The sequence below is a fragment of the Plectropomus leopardus genome, chromosome 20 (assembly GCF_008729295.1).
Source record: "Plectropomus leopardus isolate mb chromosome 20, YSFRI_Pleo_2.0, whole genome shotgun sequence".
In the NCBI taxonomy this organism is placed as follows: Eukaryota; Metazoa; Chordata; class Actinopteri; order Perciformes; family Serranidae; genus Plectropomus; species Plectropomus leopardus.
The window spans coordinates 27,352,183-27,377,015 of NC_056482.1; the positions used below are offsets into that span (position 1 = coordinate 27,352,183).

General features: G+C 39.0%; 1 protein-coding gene and 1 pseudogene across 1 annotated transcript; one reads left to right on the forward strand and one right to left on the reverse strand.

Moving 5' to 3' along the window:
• Nucleotides 1–3,275: 3,275 nt before the first annotated feature.
• Nucleotides 3,276–14,351, reverse strand: LOC121960086 (annotated as a pseudogene).
• Nucleotides 14,352–16,468: 2,117 nt separating this feature from the next.
• On the forward strand, nt 16,469–24,232 carry cops4 (COP9 constitutive photomorphogenic homolog subunit 4 (Arabidopsis)). The gene is made up of 10 exons (XM_042509141.1): nt 16,469–16,576; nt 19,350–19,429; nt 19,532–19,683; nt 19,792–19,895; nt 19,988–20,141; nt 20,881–21,031; nt 21,130–21,300; nt 21,804–21,919; nt 22,248–22,332; nt 23,585–24,232. The coding sequence occupies exons 1-10, from the start codon at nt 16,503–16,505 to the stop codon at nt 23,716–23,718; spliced, it is 1,221 nt and encodes a 406-aa protein (XP_042365075.1). The 5' UTR covers nt 16,469–16,502; the 3' UTR covers nt 23,719–24,232.
• Nucleotides 24,233–24,833: the final 601 nt, after the last annotated feature.

The following is a 24,833-nucleotide window of genomic DNA, read 5'->3' on the forward strand; positions in this document are numbered from 1 at the left end:
GTTCCCCTTTCGGTTCTGCTTCGGATTAACGGCTGTAAAAACACAAGAAAGACGAGGCTACCGGGTCCCGGCTGCGGACTCAAGACAGATTTCCACGTCCCCACTGGTCTCCATCAACGTGGCACTAGCAACAGCCTTCTCCTGCCACGAAGAAGAACAACAGCTTCCGGGGGACGTCGACGCCGCTATACCCGCTAGCATGCTAACGGTGCTAGCGTGGTTTCACATATTCCGCTGCTACACCTGTTAGCATGCTAACTGTGCTAGTTTTACGTCTACGCGGCACCGCTATCCGTGCTAACATGCTAACAATGCTAGCGTTACAGTTTTAATGATTAATATTTTCCAAAACTTGGTGAAGAAGAAAAAAACTTTGGGAATTTTTATATTCTCAGAGTATTCAATATGAAATTATTTTGGAAATCGACTGGATTTTAAACTACTATTTTTTTTTTTCTTAAACTATTTATTTTATTTTATCATTTTTTTCTTGTGCTCTATTCATTTTATTTTTCTCTTACAGGCTATCACATTTTTAATACTCTTTAATTTTTTAATACTGTTAATATAATATTTTTTCTTGTACTCTGTATTTTCTTAATCTTCATTACATTTTTTTATCTCTATTTTAATTTTTTATGCTCTTGGCTTTATTTTTTCTTAAAATCTATTTTTTTTATACTTTAATATTATTTTGCTTTAGTTTTATTTTTTGCTAGTCTGATCGACACTTTTGTATACTATTTTGTTGTTTGTTTTATATTTTCTGATACTCTACTAGTTTTAATTTTTGTCACATTTTCTTCTAACTACATTTTTATTTTTTCTGTTTTTTTCTTACACTCCATTATTTTTAATATCATTTCAGATATATTTCAAGTTCATTCAGTCTTTTGAATCACTTTCTAATGTTTTTGATATTTTTCCCTCAGCATTTTCTACAACATAAAAACCCTGCATTTACACAAAATACTAACTTTGATCATAATTATTTATCTGGATCGAAAGTACTCATACTTTACTTTAGTAGAAATACAAAGTATAAAGCAACATTAAATAGATATTCAGTAGTGTACCTCAATATTGTTAAATATTTGAGTAAATTTAATTATTTCCGCAACCCCAACTCAGATGTTAATGGAGTAAGAGAATGATTTTCCTCTGTAAATATGAGATGTTTTCATATTTGTTGATTAGTAAACCTGCGATAAACAGAAAAAGTCTGGTGCCAAATGAACAAAATGTCTAAAAGGCTGGTTCACCTCAGCTGCCCAGATACCCCAAACATATCCAAACATACTACACACACCAACTGTGCTCGAAAATGTGTATTTTATTTGGTTAAGAACCTAAAGGCAGTTTTATGTGTAAAGCACATTTCACACAACAGGGCGATTCAGAGTGATTTAAAAAGCATTAAAATATGAAACATAATAAATGATACAGATTTACAATAAAAGAGTAAAGAGATAAGGTAGAAAAGGTAACAATTACTAAATTATTGATAAAAATCTGAAATAAAAATCACCATTAAAAGATGGCTGAAGTGCAGACAAGAGATGCAAAGATAAAAATGTCTAAAACGATTTAAAATCAATAAAAAACAACAACAAAACAAACAAACAAACAAACAAAAAAACAGCCAAGTGCTTCGCTAGAAGTAGTTGTGTCAATAAATCACCTGAACTTGCTTTCACCTCAGCAGGTCGACCCTGAAAAAATAATAAAGATATTAAAACAAGCTGAAAAATAACAATCACATAACAGAAAGATGATGCAAAATGTATAATTAAAGCCAAAACCCTCATTTAGAGTTTCATGAATAATCTCCCCCAGACGTATGAATGGGTCAGATGGGTAGTGATTGATATAATCATTGGGATGGCAATATTCACTTCAATACATAATAATAGAAATACAACACATACTTGTACAAATGGTCCACACAGCTCAATGCACTGCAGCCACTTTCTTCAGTTGATCTGTAAAAACAAGATACATCCGGTATTAACCATAAAAAGTTAAGGCGATGAAATATATACACCAAATAATGGCATGAAAATAAGTAATCGGGTTGTAAAATGTATGCCGAATTTAAGAGCGTGTCCTTTTATTTCACATATGTTTTTGTTTTGTTCTTTTCACTAAAAAAACGTTGTAAAAAAAGCCAGTTCACACTAAACATCTCCATTTTTAATAGGAGTTTGGTGTGAGGCATATCACACGCTGTCTTTTCTTCACCACGTGCTCTTGCGGTGGTCGATTTACGACGTGAAGCGAGTCAAATGTTCTGTCTCCAACACTATCTAATCAAAAACAAAGTAATAATATATTTATTCTGCAGTTTACTTACCCGATTACCTAACAAGGACCCCAACACGTGCGCGAACAATTCAAGCTTACGCTACCGAACGAAACCGCGTTTAAAAATCATGTAAAAATTGAAATAGCGAGCGAGCAATCAACCCAAACCGACTAGATTTCTGCAAAATGCACAAAAGGTGCACTTTTAAATACTTGTAAGTAGAATATAAATTTTTCTAACACTATCCTAAAGACCTACCGCATGTTACTGCTGCAGCAGCATGTGTACCAACCTTCACCAAGCTTCTTCGGCTGTTCTTCGGCTCTTCTTCTTAAAGTTTGCGCTGCCGCCACCTGCTGCAGGGAAGTACCCACAGACTGTATATAACTTTATATACTAACTTTACACTTAACTTTATATACTATAACTTGTATGTACCTTACATACAGTCTGTGGATATACCACTTTTGCTTATTGCACATTAATGCACATCTCTCATAACTTTATATACTATATACTTTTTTGTGTGCAATACTATAATTTTAATGTGCAATACTTTAAAATGCAACACTGGCAAGTGTGCAGTTACTTTTTTTATGACATTAAATAATTATGTAAATAGGTTTATCTGATGTATGTGTGTCGGTGATATATGTGTAAGTATATTTATGTTTTTATGTTGTGTTTTAGCAGGAAGACAAAGCAAATTCCCCTACTGGGGCAATAAAAGTATATCTTATCTTATAAATTTAAGGGAGCATCCCAGATTTTGAATTTCTTACATTTTTGTACCATGTGCACTTTCATGTATAAATTACACTCCCAATCTCAATCAAAACTGCAGTTCCAATTAGACCAACAAACCAAACATGAGCGTTTTGGCTCCAGATTTCACTTCACTGACAAACGTATGAGTGTGAGCATATTTGCAGCTATTCTGCAGGTCAAAATAAGTCTCATTCTTAAAACCTTTTAAAGACATTTCAGTACAAGTTAAAGCCTTATTTTATTAACAAATTCAATGCCCTTTAAGAGTTTGGGGATCTGCAGGAACCCTGCTGGAACATGCAAAAATAAACGGTATTAATTATTATGTCGGTGCTTCTTCCTGCTGTGAAATGTGAAAATGTACATCAGTTCTTTTGTTTTCTCTTCATTTCAGGTAACTGTGATTGGCTGTTACTGAAACATTTAACAGGTCTCGCCGGTGGTTTTCAGTTCATGGTGTTTTTAATGTACAGTAAGCATGTGACTGATAAACAGAAAACAGCACCTGGAGAGACGTTGGCCCATCTGTCCGAGTTCCAGCTGTTCGGAGCTGTGCTGCTGTGTGCGTAATGCATTATGTGTTTGCATTCATCTTACAGGTAATAAAATCACCTTTAGGGTTAACCCTAAATTTGCCTCTACTCATTTCCTTGAAACAATTTAGCCTAGCGTTGGTTAATAATTAACAGTTTGCAGCACTATAAGCCACACCGATATTAGCGCTCACGATGATTACAAATACTTGTCAAAATAAATATAAAAAGATACACGTTCTGTTTGTCTACTGTAAGCACGAATGATTACATAAAAATTACAGCCATTGCTTTTTTTTCCAAAACCTCAAAAAAAGGGGAAGAATAAAAAGGAAACAGAATAAAATGGAAGAACAAATGTTTGGAGAGTAAAACAGGTTTGAAAGGGAGGGAAAATAAAGTGAGGAAACGCTCAGCTCAGAGTCATTTCTGTCCACCGCAGACAGGTGGACAAGTGATCTGAAGGTCCGTCAGAGGCGGTGAGCTCTGTCCATTTGTCCTTCAGTTTGAAAACGTCTGTTTCGTGTTTATTTTCCCAGCCGGCCGCAGTTTTCCCAAAGCAGGGGAGTCTACTTTCAGGCCATTGTTCTGCCTTCTGCAGAGGGAGACAACCTGTTTCCCTGCAGGAGACGAACCCCGGAGGTCCGAGACAGAGTGCAGAGCGATCCGTGTCTCTCGGCCCGGCAGCTGGGGTCAGGTTCAGAGGGCGGAGGGAGCCGGAGAGCTCGGCCTAGCAGTTGATGGAGGCGCAGTCTGCTTTGGCTTTCCCCGCCGAGCTGATTATCCTCATGAGGCAGTGTCCGAACTCCTCCAGGATCATCCGCTCCGCTTCCACCTGAGGCTGGTGAGTCTGTTCGGCCTTTTTCGCCTGTTCCAGCAGACACTCGCACGTCGCCTCCAGCACCTCCTTCGTTACGAACGTGTACGGCAGCCTGCAGGGGAGAAAGAAAAACAGACCCGAGTCAGAAAATACATCCTTCATGTTATCAGCCGTCATTAAACAGAGGTGGTGACAAGTCATTTAGCCCTTTAAATTTATATTTGTGCTTCGTTCAGGCGCCTTTTACGAGCTTTTTAACCCTTAGAAACCTGAGCAAAATGGTGTTTAAAAAAAAAAAAAAACAAAACATGGAGAGAAGGCCTGAAAATGGAGGGAAAATAAGAAAATTATGAAAAATAACAATTGTAATAAAACAAAAAAGCCCAAAAAATATAACATTTTTATAACTACATTTTTAAAATTATGTTACAGAATAAAAAAAAAAACAAAATACTTATAATTTTTTGATCACTTTTTGTTTTCTGCTTATTTTACAAAAAACATTCTTGTAACCTTTTACTCATTACTTGCTGATTTTGGGGCCATTTCTTGTTAAGTTGCTCATTGTCTTTTCTCCAATTTTTTTTCCCCCCTTTTTTAAAGAAATTAAATCATCAGGTTTCAAAGGGTTATTACTAATTTTGACAGCATTTGTTTTTAATATTTACCGTGATCATCAAAAAAAGAAAACTTCTTTACATATTGAAAATAATTTTTTTTTTTCCATTTTTTTTCCCCCCATCTATAAACATAGTGGCACCATGAAAAAAAAGGTATTCAAAGGGTTAAAATTCTGAAAATTAATTAATATTCAATAATTATGAATAGGACTGCTGGTGGTTTAAAAAAATTATCTCAATCAAAATAGAAAATCAAAATAAACTCTGTTGCAGTGAGACTTAACAAAACTTGGAATACATCAAATGACTCGCAGGTTATAATAATAATAATAATAATAATAATAATAATAATAATAATAATAACAATAATAATAATAATAACAGTAGTATAATAATAATAATAATAACAATAATAATAATAATAATAATAATAATAATAATAATAATAATAATAATAATAATAAACAATAAATAACAATAATGCAAATTCTTCTTCTTTATGTGCTCCTGGAACAGTAGCAGGTGTAAGTGTCACCGTACCTCCCGCCTCCACTTGAAATGACCGGCGTCGTCCGCATGAGCAGGTCTGAGATCTGAGACGACAGCTTGGTCTTGGCTGCAGTCTGCTGCTGTACTCTCACTTCTGCTGCGTCCGCCAGGTGCATCAGTGTCTTCCTCTCCGGACTCTCCTCAAAGTTCTTGCAGCCGATGCACTTACAAATGGACGAGCACATGATCTTCGCCTTTGAGGTGAAACGAAGGGAATGTCAGAAACAGTCACGAAACGACAAACTTAAAAACAACATCCTGCAGCGAAGGAAAACCCACCTCGTAACACTCGCAGTAGTTTTTCAGGCAGCCCGATCGCTTGCAGTTGCAGCCTTTGCTGTGTCGACGGTCCGACTCTCCCTCTTTGCCTTTACCAATTTTAGGTTTGAAGGCCTCTGGGTTTCGGTCCAAACACGTCTGTGGAAACACATTTTCACCTTGAGTCATCTGTGCGACAGGAAGGTAACCGAGTCCAATAACACAGCTCATAAAGGTCCGACCTCACTCACCTTTATAGCTTTGAGACGCTCCGTTTCATGTTCCAGGTTATTGAAGCAGTTATTGCAGTTACAATTATTGCAGAACTCTCCGTTTGCAAAGCAGTCACAGTATCTAGAGGAAGAAACACAGAAAAAAACAAAACGCTACTTTATAAAACTGCCCGAATAAAAATATACAGTGCTCCAAAAACAGAAACAGATGGACTGATAACTTTTAGGACATTTCTCTGTTAGTAGATTAGATTATAGAGGATGAAGAGTGACTTAAGTATAAAAAAATAAATATATGTCTTGATAAAGACAGGAAAAAATATATACATAAATACAGAACTGAATAAATAAATACAAAAAAATGTAAATAAATACAAAACTAACAAACTAAATTAAAAAATGTATAAAAAAACAAGACTAATAAACTATATAAATAAATGTTTAAAAAAACATGTATACATAATACGGGATTAAATATATAAATAAAAGAAAAAATATGGATAAATAATAAAGGAAAAAAAACAGTCATACTCACAGTTTGAGGACACTGTGACTTGGTGCAGTTGCACGGTTTCCTCGGCCTTGACGTCGTTTCTGCCGTCGACAAGCTGTGAAAAAATGAATAATGTTACTTCTATTATAATTTATTCAAATAACATTCAATTATAGTAGCTCACAATTCTGCAGTCTTTATTTGAAAATAATATAATTATCAAAATCTTAATGAAATAATCTTTGCTGTGCCACATCCCATGAGTCGCCTTCACGTCCCTCCTTACCCGTTGAGCGGCAGTTTGGCCTGAGTCTGGACTCCAGTGGACGCGGGGAACCCGGAGCTGCTGGCGAGCGTCACAAACGGCGTCTGCTGGAGCTACAGAAGAAGCAGAAAACATCAGAAGACGCTCAAAAAGTGAATTACAAAGATCTCGAACACACCCAAACCCACACTAACCTGCGTGACGTATTGTGCTGGCACGACTGCGTAACCCACGTTCCCGCCTCCTGGAGCCGGGGCCAGGACGGTGCCGGGGGGGGTTGGTGAAGTTGGGCTGGATTTGGGGTAGCGGAGTGGCGGGCATGATCAGGCGTTGCTGGGTCTGCGTGGTGGTTACGACCGCTGCTGATGTCATAGGCTTCGGTGCCATCTACAGGAAAACTATCCGTTAATGCAGCTCAAGAGACAAAAGCGCTCGCTTTGAATAAATCGAAAACCACAGTTACCTGTTTGATGGTCTGTGCTGGGACGATGGGGACAGACATCCTGACGGCTCCCGTGCTGACCACCATCGGTTTAGCTGTGGGAAGAAGCATACGTTTCCACAAAAGAGCTTCCACAAGTGCAGTTTGGGTTTGTAATAAAACTATCAAAAGGTCACATGTCTGAAAAATGGACTTCACTGATACTGAGCTTTTGTAATATTGATCCTCGCTTTTTAAACGATTTCTTTAAAATTCCTAGAATTATTTCTGAAATTATTGTAATTATTATTATATTTTATTTATGTATTTTTTTTTTGTCATCTCTTTTGTTGTCTAATTTTGTATATGTCACCTGTTTTGTAAGACAAGATAAAATTTTGCAGTGTTACAGCAGCTATGAGGAACAGGATAAAAAGAACAACATAATAGAAAAAAATAATAAAGAAATAATTACAAATATATAAAAAAAATACTGAATAATAAAAAACAAGGCACCAAGTAAATAAGAAAACAAGGGGCAAAATAGTAACACAAAGTTACAAGGTGCAAATAAAAAGTAAAAAATAAAATACAAACAACTGCACATGAAGAATGGAGGATTTTACCTTCTATCAGTGTCACATTGAATTTGTTTATATGTAATTTTCTGTGGTACAGTTTGGAGGGGCTCCAATGATACCTGTGATAAAATGTATTTGTTTGACTAAATGTTAACAAAAAGAACAGAAAAAGGTCACCTGGCTGTATGGAGCTGGTGCTGGGCCCGCTGGGCTGTACCGAGCTGCTCGCCGTGGTTGCTGTTACGAGGCGGACGTAGTGGAACCTGCTACCTGGAACCTGAATCTGCTGCACATTCGGCTGAGTGGCCAGCGGGATGATGGTCTTGAATTGGGAGCTGCCGACGCCGCCCACAGCCACAGACTGCACAGGTTTGATGCTCTGAAAATGTTCACAAAAAACTGAGTGAAAATCAGCGATACAATAAAGCTCAGTGTTTACAGATAAATAAAGACTAGCTTCACTTAAGCAGACCTGACTCCACAGTGTCAGTGCTAAATACAAAAAAAATTCTGGAAGATTTAAGCCTTCAAAACGTCCGACAAAGATCTAAATCAAAACGTTTACTGGGAGCTGTTGGTAAAGTGTGCAGATCTTCTGTTTGACATCCAGACTTCCAAACAATAAACCAGCTGTGTGCGCTGATCGTACCTGTGCTGTGGTTTGGCTGGTGGCCACCTTGACTGGAGAAGCAGACGTGGACTGCTGGACTGTGAGGATCTGCTGGCCGAGCGCTACGTTGACGGGAAGCGTCACGGACTTCTGTGAGGAGCTGGAGGTCGGGGACGCCACGGACACCACCGTCACCTGTCAGAGACAAACAGAGCACGATCAGTCCGACTGCTGACCTGATATATTAATATTTTCATGTTTGGCTCACACGTATTGAAGCTGGAGGCTGATATATCTCTTTAAGGTTTAACGCTGCGCGTGCTGCAGTGCAGAACCCAAATAAAATGAGCGTTTAAGGGTCACGCTTGGTCTTTTTCTGCCCTCTAAGTGAATTCAGACCGATGACTCAGCGTTTTTGCACACATGTGAACACTCCAAACGAACTCAGGCCTCTCTGACGCAAACTGAACTCAGACCACTTCGGGAGGGGGTCTGATTGCTTTATGTTAGCCCTCTAATCACTTGCTATTGCACTGTGATGCTTAAAAAACAAACAGATGGGACCATGTTGGCTGGTACAGCGAGCAAGGAGGACGAGGAGGAGTCTGATCTGTGGTAGATACTGTAGAAACAATTGAAAAACACATCACACGGCAGCAGTCTAAAACGTTTTCCTCCAATCTTTAGTTTGTATGAAAGTGAGAGGCTTCATGACGAGTCAAAAAAACTGTCAAAAACATGATTTTCCACCTCTCTCACTCAATGTAATTAGTCAGATATCCTCTGCCCTTGCACACTTTAGTCCACCGGCTCCCAAACACTGGGGTCCCAAACCTTATTAGGGTCACCAAAGCCAGGATGATTTTGATTTTAAGGGGTGGAAGACAACAAACAAACATTATTAACAGTAAAAATAAAAAAATACTGTAAAAATTATATAGACAGACACAAACAGAGAGACAGGCAGACAGACAGATGCAGATATATGTACACAAACAGAAATGAGTACCTTTTTCTGTGGGTTCACTTTTTGGTTCTGATCTTTTAAAGAGGACTAACGCCCTAAATGTAAATGTAAGTGACGTTTCTCACAGAGGATATTCTGACCTGGCAGACAAAGGTGAGTATAATAACATGAATGGTGGCTGAAGTCCATGTAGGTGTGTCAGCTGACTAACAGGCACGCTAACGAGGAACATCGTTAACGTCATTCATGACACCTGTGCTTCTCCTGCTGTCAAACTAAAACCATCTCGACCACTTGAAAACTGAAGCATTTCTTTTCACCTGCAGCTTGTTGATATCTCATTTAAATTAAAATAAGAGCGGAGGATTTAAAAAATGTATTGGGAAAAAATAAAAAGGAATCCTTTGTTTGGTAAAAAAAAAAAAATTACCTTGCTGGGAGTCTTAAGGGGTGAAATAGCGATCTTTTTGCCGGGCAAACTTTGTATACTGGTGCTGTGGGACTCGGTGAGAGTGATGGTCCGTGGGGGCATCACCGGGGAATTCTGGGTCAGGACCCGTCCTGTGAACACACAGCACAAGATTTGAAATGTGGCTCAATTACAGCTGAAACAGAATGAAAGATTTCAGCAGGTATGCAGTCTTTGAGTCCGAACAGGAAACATCAGCGAGGTACAACGATGATGCGAATAAACTTACCTGCAATAACAGGAGACACTGATGTCTGAGGACTGAGACCTTTGCTGTTAACAGTTTTTGTGATGATGAACTTGATTGGAGCAGCCGAGGACACTGGTGTTTTCTTAGCAATCTGTGGAGATACACAGAGATTTATCTGCAATTCTTTGGTTATTTCCTAGAGCTGTACTGCAGTTTTGCACATCTTTTTTTTTTTTTTGAAGAGTAAAATACAAAAGGGGGCTTGTGAAAAATGGTTGACAAGCCTCTTGCCCCACAACACAACAGCAACATTATTACAACATTGATGTTTACAATAAAAAGTTCCTGTATCTCATTTTAGAAAGTAAAAGTATGGTAAAACAATTAAATGTTCTGTCTTCAATTCATAGTGTTTGATTCATATTTGAGGGATCATCAAAAGTTATTGGTTTTTATTTTTTTGGAAATTTAAACATTTAATCTGACGACATTTCAATTGTCAAAATTTTTACTCCCTATCATATTGGCCCCCCCAAAAATTCATAGCAGTCAGACCCTAAAAAAACATAATATAAAAAACTTAATTAGTAATAATAATAAAATAAATGAATACAATAAAATATAATAATATTAATAATACGACACCTAGTTGAATATGAAATTCTAATTGATCTGTCTATCTGATAAAGGTGATCAGATCAATGGATGAGAGGAGCAGCTGCTGCAGCATTTTTAGACCTTTAGGGCAATGTACGGTTAAGTTTCACTTTCACTGCTCCTGACATTGTGCTGCTCTGTCTGTGCCCAGAGTATGCTGCGCTCCCGCTGCAATCAATGACTGAACGGTGTGTGTGTGTATTCCAATAGTACTCCAAATGACCAGTCCAGCACCAAAAATATGAAATCTATACCCTGAAAACAGACACCCTTAAACTGCTTTTACACATTTTAATGATGAAGAACTCGACTATCCAGCACTTGTTTACCATTGTACAGCTTTGTGTTGTGTGTGTGTGTGTGTGTGTGTGTGTGTGTGTATCAAACAATATATCATTTGTGTTTCATTCAAGCAAGCTCATCATCTTCAGAGAAACTCTTTGACTCTGCAGTTTATGCCATAATACCACAAATTAGAAATGTAAACAAAAAGGTAGTTGATTGTTTACCAAACTGACTGAATGGTCTCTTAGTACAAACATTAGACTAATAAACAGGCTCATAGATAGTTTAACAGTGCATGCAGGCTTATTAATAAAAGCTAAAATGTGCTGTAGTAATAACTGGGCTGCACAAGGTATCTTTTTTTCTTTTTAAAAAGGACAATGCAATGTCAGCTTACTCAATAAAAGCAGAAAGGTATAACTAAGTACCTTTAATATCTGTTTATTTATCGCAATAATACACATTTTCCTCCTATCGTGTTGCTCTAGTAAACATGATTAATTTAGCACAAACAAGAGGCAAATTATTGAACACCTGAAATGAAAATTTATCAAATAATATCAACATCAATGTGCTTGCACTATAACACAAAACAATGAATGTTACCTGTACAGTCTTCAGCTGCTGGGCCTGTAATGTCGTCAGCTGGTTTCCAGCGCTCCCCGCCACCGGCTTCAGCTCCGACCTCCCTCCAATAGTCACCACTTTAAACTGTGGCGCTTGCGATTTTGTGTCTCCAGAAGTCTGTGAAACGCCAGGCTTGCTGCCTGTGTGTGGTAACTGCAGCACTATGGGCTGCCCCGACTTTCCTATCGCCGTCACCAAAAGTTTTTGTCCCTCCTGCTTGATGACCTGGGGCTGAGTACCTGCAGCCTTTGCTGCCTCTGTGGCTTGAGACGAGGCCACCTTGTTGAGAATGATCTGGTGGTTCGCAGCGGAGATGGTGAACGGAGCTGTGAGCTTCTGTAACCCACTTGAAGAGATGCTACTAGTCCCAGTTAAACTGTCTGTAGTTTTGGTGGTGGCTATGGAAGTAGCCAGGGCGGGTTTGAGGGTGAGAAGGGGCGACGACGTGCTGGATATTGAGATGGGAAGCTGACTTCCGGAGCTGATGCTGAGCGTGGAGTCCGAGGCGGCGGAAGTGGTGAGAGTGTGTTCTGTTGAAGTGGCGTCTGCACAGAAGCTCAAATTTTCTGAAGCCACGGGTGTATCCGTTTCCATCGGGACCGGCGTGTCATCGCTTGGCTCTGACTGGACCGCCGTGCCGTCAGGTTGGGACTGAGGGACGTCCTCAATGGCCTCAGTGTCCATGATCTCATCGGGGAGGAGGCTGTTGAGCTCTGGAGACACCACGTCCATGCTTGCAAACTCTCAGCTCTCTGTTAATGCAAAAAGAACAATCCAATCAGTTTCTATTGTGGCTGTAAGACATGTCAAAGGCATGCACAGTTTTTAACTTATCACATATAAATAGCTGCAGCATAAAAAATAGAGGGTTAAAAAAAGTTCATTATTTTTAATTAGATAGATGCAATTAATTTAAAACGTTTAAAAAGAAATACACGGTAACTCACACACATTTTCATGGACAAAATTTTACAAACTTTTTCATGACTTTTCAAGGACTAAAAATAAAGGTTTTTTTTGTTTGCCTTGCTTGGCTTTTTTCAAACATACCCGATATAAACGATTCAATCATAATTCCAGCTAGCTGACATTCAGGAAAGGGGAGAAAATTATGAAACTAACATGACTGTAAACTAAACATTTTCACACATCCAAGCATATTAAAGCTACATTAACTTGACCGCTAAAGTTAATTAATTTGCCATGATATTTTTTAAGACTTTCAATGATTTCGACTAATTCCTGTTTGTTAAATTTTTGGAGGTACCTAACATTAGTTACATAAGGTTAATTCAATAAGAAGGTGCACGAGTTCCTGTAATTTTTGACACGGCCTGACAGCTGATGCTGGGTTAGTGAGGCTGCAGCTATCATCTCAAGTGGATCTTCTTCCTTACAGCTTAAAGTAAATGTATTTTTTTTTTAATAGCAAACTAATTCTACAAGAAAAATAAAGAAAGCTCACAAAAAAATCAAGTAGGCCACATAGGGTCACTAATATCAATTAAAGAGTATCAACATACCAATTTTTTATCTGGATTGTTTTGTGTTTTGTGAAGTCACATTTGATATGAAAACAAAAATATGTAGAAAAACACAAATAAAAAATAGTGTTGCTTAATAGATGTCCTTAACAGTGTTTATTAATGTTTTTTAATCATAATACAATTACATTAGTTTTTTTCCTTTCTAGCATCATAGGTTTGCCAAGATTTTTCTGTAATAAACTGGTTCAAACATATTATTACATATAAACATTGGACTACTACTACTACTACTACTACTACTACCACCATCACCACTACTACTACTAAAATAAATATATAGTGAGTATGCATGCATACTGCATCTGGCAGAATGTATTTTGTACATTTAAATACACAAAAGTGTTTCCAACACACATTTTGTTTAGACCTACTTTGGCTAGCTTTGATACTTATGATTTACTATTCAAAAAATATATAGTATTCATCTCTGGTAAACTGCTGGGCATTATCATCAAAAATGCATAAGTGAACATTAGTGCAGTCTGCATGCAAAATGCTCTGCAAGAAAATAAACAAACAAGCAAGGCAGTTAATGCTAGCGAGTTAGCCATATTCATAGCCAAAAAAGAGCCCGGTTTGATAACTTTATGCAGATACCTGTGCATTAGTTTTCGGTAATCACGTGAGGTTTAATCAATGTGGGGGTGTGCACGAGTTCCTGTGGTTTCTGACACGGCCTGACAGCTGATGCTGGGTGAGCTAGGCCGCAGCGATCATCTCAGGCGGATCTTTGTCCTGCAGCACTCTGCTCCCAACATTAATCCACCGAAACGCACATATGAACCTTCCCACCACACACCACACACACAGCTAACTGCTCCGACTGTCCCCACGTCCCCTCGGAAGAAAGCGACCAAGAAAAGCACTCCTGATCTGCACTCGTTTGTGTAAAAAAAACAGCCGTAGAAGTGATCTCAGCTGGGGCAAAGAGTGTGCAAAAAAGCGACAAGCTGCGTTACTATTTCAGGCCGGGGTTGGATTTCGAAAGATCCGCCATTTTTACCTCGTCATCAACTCTGTTAGCTCTCCGGCTAACACTGAGCTACTGACATCAAGGGAATGCATTTAACATTATTGACATTAATTTAAGACAATTAACCGCAGCAAAACAGAGCAGCTAACATACACATGATAAATAACAATAAATATAATAGTTGCTGGTATCTGTGTGCCACTAGCAACTCTTTTTTTTTGCAGAGTCTGACAACGTAAACAATGCTAGCTTTCAATAATTCCTGCTGTCACTTGAGACATCCAGCTGGATTAGGACATTTTTAGCTCCGACAATGCACTTAATACACCTAAATATTTACCTATAGGCATATGTGGGGTTTGTTTTGGTGCTAAGAGTCAAGTTAGCTTGGCCTAACCTGTTATAAATGTCACATTTTAACCTTAATTTTACTTAAATAATTTTAAAAAGATGCCAGGAAACGTCAGTCACAATATGTGCTTGAGAAACAGCTAACAGCAAATGTGAGCTCTAATATGAGCTCTTATGTTTTTTGACAGCACATATGAACAGTTAAACTGCATATATTGGTTTAACTTAAATTAAAACAACTTTCACTACTAAACGTTCAGCTAAGTTAGCGTTTACTTTCCATTTGAGGGCGCATTAACTTGACATGTTTGCACGTTTATGTAACAAAAGTGTCTGTTAGCATGTACTAAACTTTCTCTCAGCACATATAAGACTATAATGGATCATTTTTGGGGAATATCCAGGTATCTGTGGGTCTCCACCGGTGTCTAACCTTCGTTATCATCCTCATCATCAGCCTCATCAGGAGCCCAGCGGGCAGGACAACTGTACTAGCAAACTTGCTGAGGTTGCTAACCCAAGCTAGCTAGCACAACATTATATTTCAACATCAAAACACACCGTTTACAGAGTGCGGCTCTCTGCTGGATGGAGTGCAGAGAACCGTAAAGCGGGTCGACACACACAGACGCTTACCGGAGGTTTTTACGCCGGGCAACGTTTCCAGATAAAGCGAGGAAAGGAAAAGACGATTGTTCAAAATACCGCGCCGAGCGCCATTCCTCCCTGACATTTCACAAGTCGACCACGCCCTCCGCGCGCTACGTCACCGCTACGTCATTCTTAAAGGCACAGCACAATTTTTCCAACAATTTGTTGTTTTTTATTTGTTGTTGTTATAAAAGCATTTAAAAAAAATTTTTTTAGACAGTTATGGCAGCTTTCATGAAAGTTAATGTGTTTTTTTAATATCAAACTTTTTTTCTGCAAAAGCTTTATAAAGTACATGGGGCCACCAAATCCTTATTACTATTATAAATAAATATTACTATTTATTACAATACAACAACAGTGCTCCCTCATTCTCCCACATTCTTAACTGCATCTTGTTTAATCTGTATATCTTTGATTTTTTTTCTGGTATATCTTTGATTTTTGTATTTAAAACCTGTACATTTTTCTTCTTCTTTGATACATGCCTATTTTTGCACTTTTGTATATTTTATATTTTGTATATATTGATATTTTATATATTTTTTCTGTACACACGGCTGCTGTGACAAGTTAGTTTCCCACAAGTGGGATAAATAAACGTGTCTAAGTCTAAGTCTAATATAATTCTTTATTTATTGTCTCTGTTGCACATCTGCCCTCAATTCTCCACATTATATGTTTACATATCCATTTTCACCCCCCTTTTTATTGTTCTTTTTAACTGTTTTGTTTGTTTATTCTCTGTACATGCTGTACATATTTTATTATTATTGTTTTTTATTCTAGTCTATTTTATTCCATGTTAAGTGCCTTCCTTTGTATAGATATTTGCATTATTTTGCCTTTTAAACGAATGTTTAATTCAGTTGCTGCTGCAACGAAACACTTTGTAAAAATAAATAAATAAATACAATAATTGTTACTTTTATCATCATAATAACAGATTATATTTAAGGGTAAAATCATTGGTGTTTTTTAAAAAAAAAATCAAAATTAGCATTTTAGTCTTAAATCAGAAAAAAAGACAACAGAAAAAAAATCAGATAATATTACAAAGTACGAGGGAGAAATAAATACAGCTTATTTGTTTTAATTAGATAAATTTGCCAATTATTTTAGAGGTCTTTATAGCTTTTTTGTTTGTTTTAACCTTAGAAATAGAGTCAAACACATAATGACATGTAATGCAGGAGTTTTATTTCTCTTCTCTTCTTCGCTGTCTTGGAGGACCGGTGGAGCTCGCGCTCTGCGGGGCTCAGACCGGAAGGCTCGCGCTCCGCTCTTGGCGGAGGAAGCCGGTTGTTGTTGACACTTCAACAAGCGACAATGGCGACCGACGTGAGACAGGAGCTCGCACAGCTGATGAATTCAACTGGATCTCACAAAGACCTCGCTGCCAAGTGTGTATCGCATATATAAAAGACATATAACTTCTTAAAAGTCGTCCTAAAGCTTTTCTAATTTCAGAAAGTTGGCGCCATAGTGGCTGTAAGCTAGCAATCAGTGCTAGCTAAGCTAGCGTTAGATACCTAGCTACATTAGCTGTTAATTCACCAAACATTCAGCTAGGTAAACGTTAATGGTTTGTAATTGTCAGGCAAAGTACTTTATTAACAAAATATAATTCAAACTGTAACACACGCTGATAAGACAAAAAGCGGCGAGACTTACATTGACGTTACTGTTATATTTTAGCATCTATTAGCTACTGTTTACTAGCAACACAGAAAGGGACTGTTAGTACTTTATGACAGGAGGAGGTGGTGCAAAACAGGAGAGGCGCTTCAAATAGTTTTTAAACACTGGGGAGGGAGTTCTGTATTTAACTTGGCTTAAGGGAGGGAAATTTAACTGAATCTGGTCTGTATTTTAATTTCCATTAACAGGCATGGACGACTTCATTTACATCACTCCTTATCACCCATTTTTACCAAGTTAGTAAGTGTAGTAATTTCGGTAAGTTCCGAATATAAAAATATAAATATACGTGCAATGCTGCAATAAACACAACACATATTGTATATATCGTTATTGTTATTCTTACTTACATATATGTGTCACATGTTAAATATAGCCTACATTCAGACGTTGAAAGAATATTGCACATTTGAATAATTACACAGAGGAATGCTGAAATATTGCACCAACTACTGCAGTGAAGACAGTGATTGAAAGAGCTATTGCACCCTAAAAACCTGATTGCCTGTTTCAAGTATAATAAATAAGTTATGGATTTTTAGTAGATGTGTGTATTGTCTGTTGACCTGTGATTTGTCAGACACTGAGGGAGTAGTTGTAAAGTTTTATGACTTCCTGTGGTGCATAAGGGGATTGCTGCATCTACAGCAATGCATCATGTTCTATATCATAATATTTTTGTAATGTGCCTGTCCTGTGAGAACCAGGTATCTCTAAAAAAAATCCACTTTTCGTGGTGTCAGAAAAACAGCCCTGTTTTCAGCTTTGTGACAATTCATGTGCAACCTTATCTTAGAGGGCTTTTCAAGAGTATATTTAGCTTACAAAGGAGGAGAATTTTCTCAACACATAAAGGGATACTTAAGTTTGTCCCAAACATTCAGCATCAGCACATCTTGAGAAAAAACTCAGACAAATGCAGTGCAGAAAGAGCAACAATATTTGATTCTGAGATGTAATGGAGTTGAAGTATAAGGCTTTATAACAGGGAGATACTCAAGTAAAGCAGAGATGCACGATAAGGGACAGTATATTTCCTCCTTGTTCACTGATGAAGTCGCTAAATGTTTCTCCTGTTGCGAGAGACAGCAAGCTCAATTTGCGGCAGCGGCACCTAACAGTGGCACCTCGTGTGGCACCCCCAGATGCCGCGGGAAGTGGCGCCAGGCGCCAGTGCGTGTGCCGCGGTTTGGCGGAGGTGCCGGGAGGTGCCAGTGCTTGTGCCAGTGCTTGTGCCGCGGTTTGGCGGAGGTGCCGGGAGGCGCCAGTGCGTGTGCCGCGGTTTGGCGGAGGTGACGGGAGGTGCCAGTGCGTGTGCCGCGGTTTGGCGGAGGTGCTGCGAGGTGCCAGTGCTTGTGCCACTGCTTGCCAGGAGGTGCCGCGAGGTGCCAGTGCGTGTGTCGCGGTTTGGCGGAGGTGCCGGGAGGTGCCAGTGCTTGCCAGGAGGTGCCGCGAGGTGCCAGTGCGTGTGCCGCAGGTTTGGCGGAGGTGCCGGGAGGTGCCAGTGCGTGTGCCGCGGTTTGGCGGAGGTGCCGGGAGGTGCCAGTGCGTGTGCCGCGGTTTGGCGGAGGTGCCGGGAGGTGCCAGTACTTGTGCCACTGCTTGCCAGTCGCAGCAGATGCCACTGGTTGCCGAGACGTGCCAGGAGGTGCCAGTGCGTGTGCCGCAGGTTTGGCGGAGTTGCCGGGAGGTGCCAGTGCTTGTGCCACTGCTTGCCAGGAGGTGCCGCGAGGTGCCAGTGCGTGTGCCGCAGGTTTGGCGGAGGTGCCGGGAGGTGCCAGTGCGTGCACCGCGTATTATCTGAATTTTGTGAGTAGGCTATATTAAAAACCGCCAAACCGCGGTACACGCACTGGCACCTCCCGGCACATCTCGGCAACCAGTGGCATCTGCTGCGACTGCTAGCGGCACCTAGCTGCGGCATCTGGGGGTGCCACACGAGGTGCCACAGTTAGGTGCCGCTGCCGCAAACTGAGCCAGCCCCTGCTGTTTTTTTAAACAACGCCGCTGAGAGGGTCCGAAAAGCTGCTAAATAGCGATAAAGTCGGCACCTTAGTAGTCCTCTCCTCCCGTCATCCTGGGACCTTAGATCGTCTTGTTAGTTTGTTTTTGGACGTGGAAATGTTATTTTATTGCATAACATCCGTAATAGTTTCCCCTACTCTACAGTGAACTGATGTAGCAGCAGCTGTTTGACACGCAGCATAATGCAGTGTGTGTAGTACCGACGGAGCGAAACCATGGCAACACGGGCGAAACCAAAGCAATTTCTGCTTATTATTATCGGTTCTATTTATTGGCCAAAAACTTTATTATTGGAATTATCGGTATGACATCATAAATCCCATTATCGCTCTCGACGATTATCGTGCATCCCTAAAGTAAAGTACAAGCACTTTCAGTACACTCATTCAGTACTTTAGTAGATGTGCTTATTCACATTCCACCTTCGGTAATCTGTACACTCTTTTCTAGATATCGACAAATTTTGGAGAAGGCCATTCAGTTCACAGATGCAGAGCAGCTGGAATCCTTGAAGGCCTTTGTTGAAGCAAGTATGCTGTGCCTGTATTTTTTTATATCCTCATCAGTTTTCCACATGCTTAGTACGTTTAGATGTATTTGGTATATCTTACCTCACTATCTTTCTCTTACAGTGGTCAATGAAAATGTTAGTCTTGTCATCTCGAGACAGCTGCTCACCGATTTCTGCACACATCTGCCCAACCTGCCGGATGCCACAGCTAAAGCAGTGTATCATTTCACCTTAGAAAAGATTCAGCCGAGGGTCATCTCCTTTGAGGAACAGGTAAAAGCCCTCTCACTCTCTCATAGCTAAAATGTGTATTTGCTGTCGATCATTCAATCAGTATTTTTCTTGAAATGTATATTTTAGAAATGTTTTTCACGTCCTCAGGTAGCCTCAATCAGACAGCACTTAGCAACCATTTATGAAAAGGAGGGAGACTGGAGAAATGCTGCCCAGGTTTTAGTTGGTATTCCCCTGGAAACAGGACAGAAGTAAGTAAGCTACTGGCAGACTCATTTCCTGACCTTTCATAATGTTTGTGATACTTTCAGATCATTTAATGCCTTTTTATTTTGTCCTTTAGGCAATACAATGTGGACTATAAGTTGGATACGTACCTGAAAATTGCCCGTCTCTACTTGGAGGATGATGATCCGGTGCAGGCGGAGGCCTACATCAACAGAGCCTCGCTGCTTCAGAACGAGTCCTCTAATGAACAGCTGCAGATACACTATAAGGTACACACTCCCTCAGCGATTTCCCCAGCACAGGTTGTATCTGCATCACTGATTATTTTGCAAATTAATGCAAACAGAGTGCAGAATCAGAAATACTTCACTGATCCTCAGGGGGAAATTGTGATTCATTAAAGTTGCTCTGATGCAAAGCATAGAAGTTATAGAAATAAGTATCAGCACAAAGTATGCAAAAATAAAAATACAGTTATAATAAACTATTAGCACTAGTATGTAAATGTTTAAATGTATAAATATGTATCATGTGCTGAGTGTGTAAAGTGTGTAAAAATATCACACTGTATGCTTTATGCAGTGATACAATGTATAAAACCTGTATGTCATTTTAGAAATAAAATGTGTGTTATGCAACAATCTACAACACAATATATATATAAGTAGGAAGACTAACAAGAATACATACAATATTTGTAGCCTATGTTAAATAAAAGTTACATTCAAGAGTTGAAAGAATATTGCATATTTGAATAATTGAATTTTTGTAGTTGAATTATTGCACCAATGATTGCAGTTGAGGCAATGTTTCAGAATTATTGCACCTTTTAAATATAATAAATAAATTATAGAACTATAATTGAAAATGGGTCAATTAAGTTCCTGTCTGTTGTCTCAGCGTGTCATTCTGAGGGAAATGAAAACAAAAATGAATCATTATAGGGACTTTGCAGTTAACAATGTTTGCAGTTGCCTTATGAATGTTTCCTGCTGTGTTCCTTCATAGGTGTGTTATGCCAGAGTCTTAGACTTCAGGAGGAAATTCATCGAAGCTGCACAAAGATACAACGAGCTGTCCTATAAGTCAATTGTCCACGAGAGTGAACGTCTGGAGGCGCTGAAACACGCCCTGAACTGCACCATACTGGCCTCTGCAGGTACGAACAAAATAACTTTGTTTTAGTTAACATTTTCAAATACAATCTAAATGACAAACTTTGTGTCTCACACTAGAAATATTGTCTTTCTTTTTTAGGTCAGCAGCGCTCCCGAATGTTGGCCACTCTCTTTAAGGATGAGCGCTGCCAGCAGCTGGCTGCCTATGGTATTCTGGAGAAGATGTACCTGGACCGCATCATCAGAGGAAACCAGCTGCAGGAGTTTGCTGCCATGCTGATGCCTCACCAGAAAGCCACCACAGCGGATGGTGAGTGGAGATATACGGCAGTAGTTGCTGGTTTGGCTGTGGGGTATAATTTTCCCACCATTACTCCTTGAACTGATAACAGCTGATATAATTGCTGGCTCGTGTGTGAGCCCTGCAGTGTTTTGTGTCCTGGCTTTATTGCAGCTGTAGGTGTAGCTAGGAATGATGTTCATAGGCCTGGCCTGCTGATTAGCTGTCACAAAAAAGACAGCAATTATTTTCAAACATTTTCTCATGCTGGGTCCAGACAGCAAGGTGTGTAAACGTCCAGATGAGTCCAAATTTGTTTATATTATAAGTATATTTTCCTGCTTGTTTGTCCTTTGCCAATCACATCCCTGCTGATTAATCTCAGGTTCTGAAGCATCCTCTTGTGGATCTATGGACATTTATTTGTGATGGGCATCAATCAGTATCAATATATGCTTCAATCAGCCCCTCGGTCTGTGAGGTTTGTATAATAGGCGTAAACTGTGTGTTAGCTTTGTGTTTATCTCTCCCAGGCTCCAGCATCCTTGACAGAGCTGTGATTGAACACAACCTCCTGTCTGCTAGCAAACTCTACAACAACATCACATTTGAAGAACTAGGAGCTTTGTTGGAAATCCCCCCAGCAAAGGTGAGACACCAGTTAGAGAAACATTTTGTATGTTTTCCATTTTGTAGCCTTATCTGCAAAGAATCTCTATAAAATAACGTATTTGTATGACTGTGAGCTCCACAATTCACAGCATTGTATGCATTTCAAAAGCCACTGTTAAAAAAGAAGTCTCGAGGCATTTAATGTTACGAGTCCTCCTTCAGCATCAATGATGTATTTATAACAGCAATTAAGATACTTTTTCTTTGAGCTCTGTGGGGAAATTTGTTAGATTAAAATTTTATATTTTGCTGTTTATTTTTGATCATGTATATTGAAATGTTTTGTTACCTTTGTTTGTCTTCAGGCTGAGAAAATAGCTTCCCAGATGATCACTGAAGGACGCATGAACGGCTTCATCGACCAGATAGACGGCATTGTACACTTTGAGAGTGAGTTGACAGCCAATGTTTTTTAATTTAAAGCGACAGTTGTTATCCAGTCCGTTGGAGAATCAAATACAAAGAATGCTGTGATCTAAAACCTGAATTATTTGTTCATCTGCTGTATGCAAACAATAGATTGTGTATTGAAGAGTGTTTAGGAATGACATTTATGTTTATTCTGCCTTTTCACAGGTTGTATCTTGAACGCAAACGATCTTAGTTGACTGTTTATAAGCACAGACAAGAGATTATAGTCGTTATGTTTTATAGTTGCCTAAAAACGTTGGAACAGAAAGTCAGAGATTCTCATCTTCAGTCTGAGATTTCTAGGTCAATTAAGATTCCTTCCAGTAGAGCAATTTGGGGGAATTTGTCAGTCGATGTATTTTTTGGGACGTTTCGGTCCCCAGTTTTCGCTGCAGAATGAGCGTTCCTTTACTTTCACGCTGTTTTACGATACAGCTGCCTCCGTGTCTGCTGCTGTCCAGATGAAAACAGGCTTTGCTGGGAGATAACGTCATCTTGTGCCTCTTGCAAAGAAGTGGTGAATTTACAGCTCATTGCACATTTCTGATCTGTCATTAGTGTGGTTAGCTTGTTTACTCTATTACGTGAATGTCGCTGAACGTCCTTTTTCATTTTCCTCTGCTGTGCTGCTGCTGCTATCCTGCTGCTCATTTTTTAACTATGTTGCTCTCTCTCTCTCTCATATTTATAGGCCTTTTTAAAGCTCTTTAGATAAAAATCTCAGTTATTAAGTCATTTCTAGTTTTACATATTTATTTATTCATTAAGTTTTTTAGTAACACTGTCACTTTTATCGTAAGGTGCTTGACCTGAGTAACAAGTTTTATTCTTTTCATGTTTCAACATGTACAGAAGGGCAATAAAATGAACCTTGAACCTGTAACTTTCAACTCTGAAACTCCCAAAAAATGAATGAATTGTCAAATATTTAATTGAACAGCCAAATCCAATTCAACTGACATAATTCTGATTTGGGCACAGCTCCAGATCATGTTGTTGGGTAAATTTATTAATGTATTGAAGGAATTGTGAGGGTTTTTATTATTTGAGTCAATAAATGCACTATCTGCAGCCAGTAGGGGGCAGTCTTTTCAAACAGAAATGACAAGAAACCTGCGTAAAGCACCTTCCCTATTAATGGAATAAATGATAGAGCAGTCATTAAAGTAACACACAGAGTTTGAACATGTACATTTCTTGTTTTACAATTTTGATCTTTTGTCTCTGGCAGCCCGTGAAGCCCTTCCTACCTGGGACAAACAGATCCAGTCTCTGTGTTTCCAAGTCAACAACCTCTTAGAAAAGATCCGTTCGGCTGCTCCGGAGTGGGCCGCACAAGCTATGGAAACCCAGATGACCCAGTAAATATCCCCCACCCTGCTCCCTCCTCAGCCTGTCCGAAAGTGTTGTCTTCCTGGTCCAAAACAACGTCACCACTTCAGTCCCAGTAATGGAAGCGCCCAAGAAGAAGCCTCCGGTATCCCCATCACTCATCTGAATTCTCACAGAACACTGTTACCGTTACGTTTTGGGAAAATAGTTCAATGTTTCTCAATATTTCAGATCTGCGTCTGGCATCGATGTTTTCGCAGGAGGGTGACGATGTAGCGTTTAGGTGTGACTTTATGTTATTTACTCGGCATGTTAAAAATTTGGATGTGATTATTCAGATAGTTGACATGTAATCGGATCAAAAAGAACTGAAAGACGCGGAGCAGCTGGTCCGTTGAAGCTTTTGCGTTCCAACACATTCTCCTGGTTTTAACTTCACATAATTACACAGCAATATCTGTCAGGTGGCTCTTGATTCATGGCGTCATGTAAAACCTTCTCGGTCCACACGTATTACATTTTGAATTAAATTCAAAGCGGAGAGAAATTGTTCGGCATCACATTTTGTATCATTAAGTTTGTTTTGTGCTTCAGTTTCAATCAATTTTACCGCTGTGCAATTTAAACCAGCATTCATGTGTCAAAGTAACAAAATGAATTAACTGAATTTGTTTTCAGGCAGCTTTTTTTGTCAAGGTTGTCTTTTAAGAATGCATCTGTATGTTGTCCCAGTCCATCCCGAAATATTTCATTGTGGACCAACAGACTGACAGTGTCGTGCCGCTAGCTTGGCTCATAACCAAAAACATCTAAAAGCATGAAACAGAAAACATGAACTAACACCAGGTTTACTCAACCAGTCATAGACAACGCCAGTGTTGTGGAATAACCCAAAAAATGAAAAAAAAAAAACAGATAAATAATTAAAAAGAGAAAAATAAAACAGAGGACTTTCCCCACTATTTAATTTTTTATTTTAATATTAAAAGAGCACCTTTAAAAAGCTCCCATTTTTGAAATTTAAAATTGGTGCACATTACACAGCACAGTATACTTCTATCATTGTCGTTTTCTGTTTTCAATATTAAAGTGAACATTAGAGCACTAGAACATTAGAGTAAATAGATCAAATACAATTAAAAATAAAT

What these genes read in the sequence shown, in the direction of transcription:
- cops4 (XM_042509141.1), top strand. Translation starts at nt 16,503, where the DNA reads ATGGCGACCGACGTGAGACAGGAGCTCGCACAGCTGATGAATTCAACT. An exon ending in GAAGGCCTTTGTTGAAGCAA is followed by an intron (nt 19,430 to 19,531) that starts GTATGCTGTGCC and finishes TTTCTCTTACAG; the next exon opens with TGGTCAATGAAAATGTTAGT. An exon ending in GAAAGCCACCACAGCGGATG is followed by an intron (nt 21,301 to 21,803) that starts GTGAGTGGAGAT and finishes TATCTCTCCCAG; the next exon opens with GCTCCAGCATCCTTGACAGA.